Consider the following 13,616-nt stretch of genomic DNA (forward strand, 5'->3'; position numbering starts at 1 on the left):
GGGCACCCCTTCCCAGCCATCACGGTGGGCTATGCGAGCAAGGTTTCCCGCGGTTATGCCGGCTGTCCCCGTGGGCCTAGCGGCCGTCACCGTGGGTACCGGTAACCAGGTGGGCGCCCTCTCCCAGCCGTCGTGATGGGCGCGTGAGTTGCCGTGTGCCTTCGCTCCGGCTCTGCCAGCCGCCGTTCTCGATGGGCCTCCTTCGAGAATAATGGATATAAGCACACCTTGTTGAAGCACCGTTCTGATTTAAGCAACACGTGCTTAGTGTACAGTGGTGGCGGGAAGGCAACGGACAACTTCTGATACAAGCACACTCGGGATATAATCACACCTGGCCCTGCTCTCGAGCGGTGTGCTCATATCCAGATTCAACCGTAACGAAAATGATCGTGTACAAGTACTTTGTTTGCCGTGGAAAGCCTCACTGAGTCTCAACACCCTTCTTTCAGGAGGGGGCCCTGGGGGTTCACGTGACGCTTGCTGTGAAGGTTCATGTGATGCTGTGAGGGTCACGTGACACTCGCTGTGAAGGTTCATGTGACGCTGTGAGGGTCACGTGATACTCGCTGTGAGGGTCACGTGACACTTGCTGTGAGGGTTCACGTGACACTTGCTGTGAGGGTTCACGTGACGCTGTGGGGGTTCACGTGACACTTGCTGTGAGGGTTCACGTGACGCTGTGGGGGTTCACGTGACACTTGCTGTTAGGGTTCACGTGACGCTGCTTGCTGTGAGGGTTCACATGACACTTGCTGTGAGGGTTCACGTGCTGCTTGCTGTGGGGGTTCACGTGACACTCGCTGTGAGGGTTCACGTGACGCTGCTTGCTGTGCTGCTTGGCCACCTCGCAGCCCGGCGGGGCCGTGAGTTTGTGAGCCGTGAAGCTGCGGCCTCTTGGGGCCTTACCCCCGCACCTCCGCTGAGCACGGTTGGCTACGTACGGTGCGAAAGAAGTTCAACGTGCATCCCACCACCGCAAAGCGTCTCTGGGCCACACTAGGCCGGTACTAGAGGGGGCATTTCTTGCGGTTGTGGAAATGAAGCGAGCTTCTTTGAAACGTGACGCTGCCCCCCGCCACACGATGAGGAAATAGTCGCCCCCCCCCCTAACCCCTTTCTCTGCGTGACCCGCTAACCCTTTCCTCCAAAGCAGGGGTGGGGAACGTCCGGCCTGCAGGCCGTACGAGGCCCGCAAAATCATTTGGTGTGGCCCTGCCAAGGCAACCGCAGGCGGGACTCGAAATTCAATACATCTCGGAGCAAACCTGGAAAAGCAGTTGCGAGTAGCAGCAACATCAACACCAGCTAACATCATCACACGCCTCGCCAAAGAGAAGCGGTTCCAGCCATCAAATTAGGGGCGAGTTAATTAAACGTTTGACCAAATATAACAGGTTAATTTTGAAGTTGATAATGTTGTATGGCCCGCGAATCATGTTATAAATATTCAAATGGCCCTTGGCAGAAAAAAGCTTCCCCACCCCTGCTCCAAAGCCTCGTCAGGGACGCCAGAAGGGTGCCAGTCGACCGCCCCCCCCCACACCCCCCCCCATCGTTTCGTCTTCCGCTCGTCTAAGCGCGCGCCGCCCGCGTGCTTGCGTGCCCACGTGAACGTGCGCAGGAGAGGCCACCAGTCCCTGAGCCAGGACAGCTCGAAGAAGGGAGGGGGGCTCGGCAAGGGCGGCGGGGGGGGCCTCTCCCCGACGACGCTGAAGCACGTGTGGGTGCGCACGGCGCTGTTCGAGCGCGTTCTGGACAAGATCGCGCAGTACCTGGTGGACAACGCGTGGTGAGACCCGCTCAGGTGGAGGGGTGGAGGGGAGAGATCATCGTCGTTGACGAATAAGAGGATCCATACTATTTGGTTCTTTCGGTAAAGTCGCGTAGTTAGACTTTTTATTTATTTCTAAGAGTATGGATTCCTGCAGTCACGAAAGCTTCAAATCAAGATTGAATGAGAGGATCGGTTGTTTTTTGTGTGACCGCTGTCCACATTTAGAATCAACATCCACGTGTTTTGAGTGTTTGGCTGCTATAGGATTTCCACGTGGTGATGATGATGATGATAAGCCACTTCGTTGGGCCATCACTTGTGATAGCCTGGTCGCTTCTGAAAAAAAGCCACGAAAAAAAATCGTCCAATCATTTCGTTTAATTGCTGTGGTGATCCCACTGCGCTATTAACCTGCCCACGTGAGTTGGAATCTCGGCCACCGCTACTCTCGGTGGAAAGCGATGTCTGAACAGGACTTCCAGCTCTGCACGTACCATCAACTCACCATAGCACAGTCCCCTATTATCATAGCTCAGTGGGCCCTGCCTGGCAAAATAAAACACTTTATTTTATTTTATAGTTTTAGTTGAAATTGACCGCGATTCAATTCCACGGAGATCTCTTTGCGCATCCCCCGCCCGTGGCGCCGTCTGCGTCGCGAGGCTCTGGGCGGAGCGAACGACCGCCGCGTTTGTGGACTCCGCTCCTTTTATTACAAAAATCCCACCCCGCTCATTTGTCAGCAGCTCGGTTAATTATCCGGCCGTGCCGTGTCACTTCATCGGTTATTCTTGAAAGGGGGGGGGGGGAGAAATAATAAGGCAATTATGAAATCGATTTTCACTCTTTAGCCTCCGGCTGCCGCTAGTGACCCATCGCCAGTCCTCACGGGACCCCTCACCCGAACCGCTTCCTAACCGCGTTAAATCTCGCACTCTCTCAATCTCACTTTCGCTCGCTCTCTCTCTCTCTTGCTCTCCCATGCTCTCTCACTCTCTCAATCTCACTTTCGCTCGCTCTCTCGCTCTCGCTCTCCCATGCTCTCTCACTCTCTCAATCTCACTTTCGCTCGCTCTCTCGCTCTCGCTCTCCCATGCTCTCTCACTCTCTCAATCTCACTTTCTCTCTGGCCCCTCTTTCTCACCATCCCTCTCTTTTCCCCCCCCCTTGCGCTCTCTCCCCGTTCTCCCTGACTGCGCCGTGACCGCTGTGCGTGAACCCACAGCAAGTACTACGAGAAGGAGGCGCTGCTCATGGACCCTGTTGACGGAGCCATCCTTGCCTCGCTGCTCGGTGACGCACACGCACATGCACACACGCACATGCACACACGCACGCACGCACACACGCACGCACGCACACACGCACAAGTACGAGAGCACACACGCGCTCAACGGGCCCTCACGTTTGTACGCTTATCGCGTGTGCAAGCCTGTGCACAAATGCACACGTGTTGTGCGTGTTAGTTTGTTGTCCTTCTCCCCCCCCGCACCTCCGATTAGCACGGCCGGCTACGTACGGTGCGAAAGAAGTTCGTCGCTCGTGCACGCACGGCCGCCGACGAAATCCCACCCTCCTCCTCCTCCTCGCGTTTTTGGGCGCCGTGTAAATTCGAGCCTCGATCGATCGTCGTTCCGCGACGTGACGGCACCGCCTGGACCCGCCCGTGTCGTCCCCTCCCCCCCCACCCCACCCCCCACCTGCGCAGTGGGGCCGTGCGCGCTCGAGTACACCAAGATGAAGACCGCCGACCACTTCTGGACGGACCCGTCGGCCGACGAGCTCGTGCAGAGGCACCGCATCCACAGCGGGCACAGCCGCGCCGAGTCGCCCTCCAAGCGCCCGGCGCTCAACATCAGCCTCACCGAGGTGAGGGCGCCGCCACCGCCCCCCTCGCCCCCCTCGCACCGACCCCCCCCCCCGCCCCCCCCCACACCGACCTCCCCGCGCCAGCCCGGCACCGGGCGTCGTGGTGAAGAGGGAGACGCGGAGGGGAGGGGTGACCACGGGGATTGGAAGTGCAGCAATGGATCCTTGAATCTATCGGTGCGGCCGTGATGACCTCTTTAATGCTTTCCCAGCCACCCCAGTGTGCTGACCTTAATGGGGGGGGGGCATGCAGAGTGGACATCCGTGAAGAGCTTCGTAGCTCATCGGATTCCTCCAGGATGAATAAAACATCCTGGCTCTGGCGCACTGTCAGAGATCAGCTGCAGCACCACGGTGGCTATCCACACGCGTGCGCTGCGTGTGTGCGCTGCGTGTGTGCGCTGCGTGCGTGCGTTCACCGCACTCCCCACCCCCACCCCGCGTTTCACGCCCCCCCCCCCCCGCAGCAAATCCGCAAGCGGCACTCGAGCGGCAGCGTGTCGGACGAGCGCGCCACGCTGCTGTCGGCGCGGGACTACGTCGAGTCGCTCCACCAGAACTCGCGCGCGACCCTCCTCTACGGCAAGAACAACGTCCTCGTGCAGCCCGTACGTGCGGGGGGCGGGGGGCAGCGCAGGGTTGAGGGGGGGGAAACAAAGGCAAAGATCCCCCATATAGCCTGCAATAGACTGTTGGGGCAAGTGCTGTTAGCGAGAAGCCGGAACGCTTGCCTGGGTGTGCCAATACACACACACACGCACCCACACACACACGCACCCACACACACACGCACCCATACACACGCACCCACACACACGCACCCATACACACACGCACCCTCACACACGCACGCACGTGCTTCCGCGTATCCGGAGTGCGGTGACGGCGGTGAAGTGTTCGCGATGCTGACACGCGTGATGGCGGCGACGTCGCCAGCAGAGGTGACGTTTCGGCGGCGTCGGTGTAGACGAGCGAGCGCTCCGGTAGCGGTCCGGTGACGAACGGTGGAGACGTCGGTAGCGGTGGATGTTGCCGGTGCTGTGCCGTGGCGGTGTGCAGAAGGAGGACACCGAGGTGATCCCGGGCTACCTGTCCCTTCACCAAACGGCGGAGAACCTCACCCTCAAGTGGACGCCCAACCAGCTGATGAACGGCTCGCTGGGAGACGGGGAGCTCGAAAAGAGGTGAGGAGCCGAGTTCTGCCCTTCCCTTCCCGTCTCGCAAACATCTCCTGTCCCTACGATAAAGGTTTCTGGGTGAGATCGCGTAAGTATGAATGCGTCGTAACCCTCCACCACCCGATACGGCCAGCGAGTAAGGGATTGGTCGTGAAAGCCGACGTGGTGAACTGAATCTCCTATCCCCCCACCGCCCACTGCCCCATCAACGTCCCGTTGCACGCACAATGCCCGGCTCTGGGCGGTCGTCGCCTTACTCCGAGTCATCCGCTCCCCGTGTGGTTCTCCCACGCGCATCCGCGCCGTCGCAGATGAAGCCTCCGTTGGTTTCGGCTCTGAAAAAAAGGTCAAAATAAAATTTTAAAAAATTGCGGTCTCGCTCCAACGAGGGGGACGTGCCCTTTGACCTGCGATGCCTGAGTCATTCCGTCTGCCTGAGTCATTCCCTCTGCCTGAGTCATTCCTTCTGCCTGAGTCATTCTGTCTGCCTGAGTCATTCCTTCTGCCTGAGTCATTCCGTCTGCCTGAGTCATTCCTTCTGCCTGAGTCATTCCCTCTGCCTGAGTCATTCCTTCTGCCTGAGTCATTCCCTCTGCCTGAGTCATTCCTTCTGCCTGAGTCATTCCGTCAGCCTGAGTCATTCCGTCTGCCTGAGTCATTCCTTCTGCCTGAGTCCTTCCTTCTGCCTGAGTCATTCCGTCAGCCTGAGTCATTCCGTCTGCCTGAGTCATTCCTTCTGCCTGAGTCATTCCTTCTGCCTGAGTCATTCCTTTTGCCTGAGTCATTCCCTCTGCCTGAGTCATTCCTTCTGCCTGAGTCATTCCTTCTGCCTGAGTCATTCCTTCTGCCTGAGTCATTCCGTCAGCCTGAGTCATTCCGTCTGCCTGAGTCATTCCTTCTGCCTGAGTCATTCCTTTTGCCTGAGTCATTCCCTCTGTCTGAGTCATTCCTTCTGCCTGAGTCATTCCGTCTGCCTGAGTCATTCCTTCTGCCTGAGTCATTCCCTCTGCCTGAGTCCTGAGTCATTCCCTCTGCCTGAGTCATTCCTTCTGCCTGAGTCATTCCGTCTGCCTGAGTCATTCCCTTTGCCAGAGTCATTACCTCTGCCTGAGTCATTCCATCTGCCTGAGTCATTCCCTCTGCCTGAGTCATTCCTTCTGCCTGAGTCATTCCTTCTGCCTGAGTCATTCCTTTTGCCTGAGTCATTCCCTCTGCCTGAGTCATTCCTTCTGCCTGAGTCATTCCGTCTGCCTGAGTCATTCCTTCTGCCTGAGTCATTCCCTCTGTCTGAGTCATTCCGTCTGCCTGAGTCATTCCGTCTGCCTGAGTCATTCCCTTTGCCAGAGTCATTACCTCTGCCCGAGTCATTCTCTCTGCCCGAGTCATTCGTTCTGCCTGAGTCATTCCGTCTGCCTGAGTCATTCCCTCTGCCTGAGTCATTCCCTTTGCCTGAGTCATTCCCTCTGCCTGAGTCATTCCTTCTGCCTGAGTCATTCCCTCTGCCTGAGTCATTCCTTCAGCCTGAGTTATTCCATCTGCCTGAGCCATTCCGTCTGCCTGAGTCATTCCGTTTGCCTGAGCCATTCCGTCTGCCTGAGTCATTCCTTCTGCCTGAGTCATTCCTTCTGCCTGAGTCATTCCTTCTGCCTGAGTCATTCCCTCTGCCTGAGTCATTCCCTCTGCCTGAGTCATTCCCTCTGCCTGAGTCATTCCTTCTGCCTGAGTCATTCCCTCTGCCTGAGTCATTCCCTCTGCCTGAGTCATTCCCTCTGCCTGAGTAATTCCCTCTGCCTGAGTAATTCCCTCTGCCTGAGTCATTCTGTTTGCCTGAGTCATTCACAGCCCCCTCCCCCCGCCCCGAGGTCGACAGGGCGAGCGGGCGACTGGCGGCAAGAGACCTCTCGCCACCCATCTCTCTTGTGGCTGAGTAACGGAGCCCGAGGCGACCCGTCGCCTGGTGGCGCGAATTGGCACGGAGGAGTGCTGGCACGGAGGGGGAGGGCCGCCCATCCCTCCCTCCCTCCCTTTCATCCCTCCCACCCTCCCTCCTTCCCTTTCTCCGTCCCTTTCATCCCGGCTCATGCAGTCTCTCCGGTACCTACTCTTTGGTTTTTTCGGTAAAGTCACATAGGTAAAAAATGTTAAATAAATGTAACCTACGTGCCTTCACCGAAAAACCAAAGAGTATGAATCCTTGCAGTCACGAAAACTTCAAATCTAGAACTCTCCGGTACCGTTCCCGGAAATCAGCCGCCGTGTCGCGCACTGCACTCTGCCCGAATGGCCTCGCCGGCCGATCGAAGCGGGGATTTTTTTCAAGTTGAGCCGAGCGTGGAAGTAGCCCGGCTCCAGGAGCGCCTCGCCGTGCGCTCGTCCCGTGGTCCGCTCCGAAGCTGACGGCCGGCCGGCCCCTCGGGCGGTCGTTCCGTGGCCGTGTCTGCTGGGTGACATTGTGATGCACGACCGCTCGCTGCTGGAGGGGGATGAGAGAGCGGGAGGGGGGTGGCGTGAGGGACGGAGACAAAGTGGTGGGGGGGTGGGGGAGTCCCTGGGGCGTGAGAGTGGAGGAGAGGTGTGTGTGTGTGCGCAGCAGCGGCGGCGGCGACGTAGCGGTGAGCGCACTGCGCTATGAACCTGCCGACCTGCAAGGAGCTACCAGCTACGGCTAACATCAGTGACAAACATCTAAACCTGTCCTGGGCCTCACCTGGGTTGACTCGGCCTAAAATGAGCACCTGCTGTGACCATGTAAACATCAGCACTGGTCGAGACGAAAGCGGCCGTGCGTGGTGCGATCGACACCGCCCCGTCGTGCGCCGTGCCGGCTTTAATATGCGCTCGCTAACAGCACTTGCCCATGCAGCCCGTTGCAGGCTCCACGGGGACCGGGGGATCTTTGCCTTTGTGTGGAAGCGGGCGCGTGTCTACGAGTGCGCGTGCACCCCGCGAGCGGGGGGGTCCCCTTGCCCCGTCGCCTCTCTCACCCTCTCGCTCTTCTCGCCCCCCCGCCCCCTCATGTCGTGCATGCTGCGTCGTGGCGTGCATGCCGCGTGCCGCACGCTCCGTTCCGCGCCGTGTTTTCCATCCTGCGGCGGCGGCGGCACCGCTCGTTCGCTCGCAGCCCCGCCGTGGGTCCCCCCGGGAGCGTGTCGCTGGACAAGAGCCCTTGCCAGAAACTGTGAGTACGCCAGTCTGGCCCTGACGCTCCTTCGTTGTCGGGGAGGGGGGGGGGGGACGGAGGGTTTGATTTCTTCACTCGGAACGGGGCCCGGGAGGCCGCGGCCCGGCCCGCAGGGCTGACTGCGGTCCGTCGCGGCCCAAGCGTGTGGGACGCACCGACCGGGTACCAGAGGGGAATGCGTTTGACCCGGCGGAACTTTGTGTTTCGGTTACTTATCTCGAACCCGACCAATTTCAGCGATTTGCAAACCCTTCACCGCAACTGTTGAGTGGGAGAAAAATAATGTACTCTCAAAAAATTCCGTCAAGTGGTGCGATTCACTTTGAAATTGGGTTTGCGGTCGAACAATTTCAACATCGGCAGCCGACCGCTTAAGTCAGTGTTCTTCACTAATCTTTCAGAGGGCGGCCACTTTCGCCAATAAGACATCATCAGTGTGAGGGCCGCCCCATATTTGAAACACCATAGGGTTTTCACTCTTTGTGTATTGTCGGGGGCCGCACTAAAGGGCACTTGGGACCGGCAGTGGCCCACGGGCCTTGCAATGAAAGAACACTGCCTTGAATCAGTGATATTGGCAGGTGTGTACCACGTGCAGCCTACCGCCTCGAAATGGCCTACAAATCATATTTATCCATGAACGCAAGCATCTTGGCCATACTAATCGGATGCTGGAGGGGCGCTCAGCCACTTCCGTCACTACCGAGGGCCTCCCGACTCTTGATCGGCACGCGGCAACGTGCGGCTGTGCGCCGACGAAATTTAACGTCGCCACCCCAGGCCGTAGCGTTGTCGGTGACGACGATGCGCCCGTGCCCCCCCCCCCCAACCCATGCCGTCACCCGGGATGGGGGGGGGGGGCAGGACGTTGCCTCGATGGTGGCGACGAGCGTCGGCGTCAGCGTCCGTGATGGCCGTTCGCATTCCTGCTCGTGGGAATTTAATTAAGCCCCCTGCCGAAAATGGCCGCATTAACGACAAAAATGGTCGAGCGAGCGAGGAGGTAGTGTGCCCTCGCGACACGTGCCCCTGTTGCCGTGGGACCATCTTGTGAGCGCATTCACCGGATCTCCCTCGAGTTCTTGCCACCAGCCCCTCCGCTTTTCTCCCACAGTCACATAAATGCGTTTTGGAAAAAGTAATTGGGCCAAACATGACAATGATGACTCCCTTAACAAGGAATGAGTTTGTGAGGCTTTCTTGGAGTAATAAGGGACACCATCATAATCATCATCGTTTGTAAGCAGGACTTAATTCCATGAGTATACCCCATCGCCGTGGCTGTGTCTACTCGTCACGTACCCACTGCTGTCTACCAGCGGCCCGAAATAAAAAATCAGTGAGCAATGAGGCCCTGATTATTGGTTTCCAGCGCACTTCCACCCGGTAGCACAAAGGTCAACAAATTGAATAGCGATGCCTTAATGGGTGCCGGGATGACCTCAGCCTGAGTTAACGAGTTCACTGGCCTCGTTAGGGAGGGGGGGGGGGAGTTTGCGGGGACTCGGGGGCGGCTTCGCTTCCACGGACCCCCCAGGGCTCACGCTGCCGCGAGACCCCCTCCTCATCGCGCGTTCCCGTGGCCGCTCTCGTCCCCCTCCGCCCCCTCCTAGGGCTTCCCCTCGTCTCTGTGGGTTTCCTGGGACGGCCCTGGTTCGCGGGACGTTCGCTCGATCCCCCGCGGAGTAAATTTCGTGTTAATTTGACCGGCTCTTGCACGGGGCCGGGATTCCGTTTGATGCCATTTCCCCCTTCTTCACCCGCACCCCAATCCCGTGGCGGTGGGGACGCCTGCGTCAGCGGTGACCTTCAAGGGTCGGCGTTGGCGCATGCGGGTCGATGCTCGGCGGTGATGAATTTTCTACTTTACACGGCGGCGCTGGGGCCGAAGGGGGAGGGGGGGGGTGGCCGCTGCCCACGGGAGCTCGGGCCCCGTGCCGGCTCGGACTTCACCGCCGCGCTACCGGGCCGCGTGCCGCTGACCCGGCTGGCGCTGGAGTCGGGGCCACCGGCGCTCGCTCGGCTGTGATTCTTGAGTCGGGCCGAACGCGCGGCGGCCTGATTCCAGGACCGTGCTTGAGGAGGGGGGGGGAGGGTGGTGGCGAGACGAGGGTAGGTGGATCACGTAGATATCTGTGAGACTCCTAGACTCCGCTGAGCTGCGAGATGGCCAGGAGGTGGCTTTACAGAGTGCCGGTTTACTAACATACCACCGTTAGCCACCGAGGGTTGTACCCCCGTGTGTGTGCGCTTGTGTGTCGGGTTCCTCTGGAGTACTCCGATTTCCTTGAAAAGACGATAGCACCCAACATCCCAACGTAAATTATTGATCCAGGAAAGCCTCACCGAGTCCCACAACCCTTGTGTAATGAGGAGGACCACGCACTGTGTTGTTTGTGGGACTGCTCCGTCTCGTTCGGGTCACAAAGTGAACCGTCTGCTGGCTGACAATGAACTTCGTGTCTGCCTGGATTACGGATGTCAGCTGCCCGGTTGTGCCGTCCCCCACGTGTTGTGTGTGATTGTGCTTCCTGCTTGCGCTTGCTTGTGCCCGTGTTGTTGACGATGACGCCACCGCTGATGTTGTTGTTGACGACGTCGTCGTAGGTGGCTCGGGCTAAGAGGGCACAGGCCCCGCCAGAGCGACTGACGAACTCACGGCGTCCGGGCGCGGCCTTCCCAGCGGAGCCCCCTGAAGGCCGACGTGGCTGGCCGCGGCCCGGGCAGCCCGTGCGCTTGGACGCGTCCGGCCACCTCCCGGCTCTGCTCGCCACAACCTTGAGCTCTCTCGTCTTCGGACGTTAATTGAAATTGTAACACGCAAATCAATATTTTGGTCGCTACAAGTTTTAGTTTTAATTATATAGAAAAAAATTCGTTTCAGCCCCCACCCCACGAGGAATGAAGCGAGCGGCTCGCAATCGGACGGTCGCACATCCCGACTTGAGGGGTTGTTTCAACCGATCATTCTTCCCTCCAGGGTCGATAAAATAACCACCCCTTTGTGGCGTCGTCAACGGTGGTTGTCGTATGGGTAGACTAAACCCCGTCATGGTAATGTGGAATTTCCACCACTGACTTTGCAGGGCTTTAAGCAGGGGATGAGCACCGATGCGTCAGCGCTCGTTTGAGCAGGAGGTCACTCTGTGACCTCTGCGGCCGTTTGCGTGTGGAGAGCGGTGGCGCAGTGGTTAGCGAGCCGCGCTACGAACCCGGCCACCCGAGTTTGATTCCCGCTCCCGTCCAACACCGGTGGCCATTATCTGAACCGGTCCTGGGGCTGCCCGAGGTCGACTCAGCCTCAAGTGGGTTCCTGGTACGGTGTGTAAACATCGCCACTGGGGAGACAAAGGCAGAACGGGCGTGGTACTGGTCGGCGACCCCCTCGTGTGCCGTGCCGGCCTTCATAGCTGCTCACTGTTGAGACTCTATGTGGAATCTTTGTCTCTGTGTGCGTGCGCAGTGTGTACTGGGACTATGCCATCACCGTTCACATGGAGGATATCGTGTATCTGCACTGCCACCAGCAGCGTGAGTGCTCGTGCGAGTGTACAGGGACCTACACACACGGGGACCTGCACACACAGGGACCTACACACACGGGGACGTACCCACACGAGCGGCACCCTTCTCCCGTCCCACGGCAAATAGTGTGGGCCGTCGCACGTGGAGGCAGCCGTGTGACGAGGTGTCACTACGTGTTCGCGCTCTGCTTCCTCTTGACCCCGTTCGCTGAGACTTGCTCCCAGAGAGCGCAGCTGATGTCTGTTGTGAATGTTCAGCTGGTGAGCGCGAGCACCAAGGTGCAGAAAACACAAAGATAAAGATCTCCCGCATAGTCTTTAGCAGACTGTAGGGGCAAGTGCTGTTTGCGAGCACCTATGAAGGCTGGAACGGCACACGAGGGGGTGGGTGGCTAGCACCACGCCCAGGCGCCTTTGTCTCCCCAGTGGCGATGCTTACACATCACACGAGGTACTAATTTTAGGCTGAGTATACCTAGAGAAGGCCCAGGTCCGGTTCAGATAATCATCACCGGTGTTGGCCGTGAGCGGGAATCAAATCCGGGTCGCCAGGTTCGTAGCGCAGCGTAGCGCTAACCGCGACACTACCTGGGGGTGGATGCACACACGCACCCATAACAACAACAACAACCGCCATTCGCCACTAAGTGGCGGTGACGTAACCATGGCGCTTGTGCCAGGCTATGTACACTTTAAGGCCACGTGAAGTGTCCAACGCCCGCTGGCAGGAGGTTGCCTACTGGCTAACGGACCTAACAAGACAGAAACAGAAGGAAAACGGAACATGCCAACGAGATGTTTGCGACGAGGACCAATTCCTCAATTATAATCGCAAACCTCAAATCTTGACAATTCATCGAATCACCTGGGCACGGGTAGTCCCAGCAGTGGCCTTCCAGGACATCCGCTCTCCCCCCCTCCCCCCCACGTTGACATTCTCTGACACCCCTGTCCCCCCCCCCCGCATCCCCCCCCCACTCCCCCGCATCCCCCCCCCACTCCCCCGCATCCCCCCCATCTCCTGTGCCCCGGGGCCCGGACCGCAGCCGACAACGGCGGCACGGTGGTGCTGGTGAGCCAGGACGGCGTGCAGAGACCCCCGCTGCACTTCCCGCAGGGCGGCCACCTCCTGGCCTTCCTCTCGTGCATGGAGAACGGCCTCCTGCCCCGCGGGCAACTCGACCCGCCGCTCTGGTCGCAGCGTGGCAAGGTGCCCGCCCGCCCGACTGCCCGACCGCCCGCACGCTGCACTCCCACGTTCCTTCCCCGGGGCGTTTCTGCTGAGATGTCCTGCGATTGCCCGGTGACCCCGCCACCCCCGCCCCTCCGTGCCAGCGTCTCTTTCGGGGAATGAATGGAGCGGTGAACAAGCTCAGGGAGTTAGAGGAGCCCGGGACTCGTGCGTGGCAGGGGTATGTTGCCGCTTAGGTGGTAGAATGAATCGCGCCGAGGTCAGGTCGCAGGTACCGGCCTTTGCGCAACTGCACATTGGGAGAGCGGCGTGCTCGTATTTTTCTGGGGTGTGAATAAAGTGGATAACGAATCTAGGAATGACGTCTGCTACGTGGCAACGTTGGAAAATCTGCTCCACGTGGGGGGGGGTGGGGGGAGTGGGGGGGGGGAGAACCAGAAGTACCCGGGAGAATATCCAGCAGGCGTACGAGGGGACAGCACCCTTAGGATATGCGCCCACGGACTCATGGGCGGTATGGCCGTTCGCTGGCCACCTCGCAGCCGCCCGGCGGGTCGGGATCTCCGTAGGTGAACTGCTCGGATGTCGTTCGTTGCTCGGATGCGATTGCTCGTGTGGCTAACGAGCGTCGCCCCCCCTCCCCCCCCCCCCCCCGCAGGGTAAGGTGTTCCCCAAGCTGAAGCGGCGATCGTGCCGCGGCCGCCCGCCCGACGGGGAAGGCGAGGACGAGGCCACGGACTACGTCTTCCGCATCACCTACCCGAGCATGCGCAGCGAGAACGGCACGCGCACACTGACGCACGCGCGCGTACACACGCACGCACACGCACGCGCGCGTACACACGCACACACACACACAAATAGAAAGGTCCCCCAAATAGCCTTCCACAGGCAG

General features: G+C 59.3%; 1 protein-coding gene across 1 annotated transcript in view; it reads left to right on the top strand.

Moving 5' to 3' along the window:
- Positions 1-13,616, top strand: part of LOC144719349 (small G protein signaling modulator 2-like) — a 48,160-nt gene that overhangs the window by 19,821 nt on the left and 14,723 nt on the right. Inside the window, exons 5-13 of the mRNA XM_078595209.1 lie at positions 1,625-1,792; positions 3,003-3,070; positions 3,486-3,646; positions 4,114-4,254; positions 4,706-4,830; positions 7,946-8,002; positions 11,469-11,536; positions 12,576-12,739; positions 13,380-13,503. Of these exons, the coding sequence (XP_078451335.1) occupies positions 1,625-1,792; positions 3,003-3,070; positions 3,486-3,646; positions 4,114-4,254; positions 4,706-4,830; positions 7,946-8,002; positions 11,469-11,536; positions 12,576-12,739; positions 13,380-13,503 (1,076 nt within the window). The remainder of the gene's footprint in view (positions 1-1,624; positions 1,793-3,002; positions 3,071-3,485; positions 3,647-4,113; positions 4,255-4,705; positions 4,831-7,945; positions 8,003-11,468; positions 11,537-12,575; positions 12,740-13,379; positions 13,504-13,616) is intronic.

Source organism: Lampetra planeri, chromosome 6 (genome assembly GCF_965212315.1).
Source record: "Lampetra planeri chromosome 6, kcLamPlan1.2.h2, whole genome shotgun sequence".
In the NCBI taxonomy this organism is placed as follows: domain Eukaryota; kingdom Metazoa; phylum Chordata; class Hyperoartia; order Petromyzontiformes; family Petromyzontidae; genus Lampetra; species Lampetra planeri.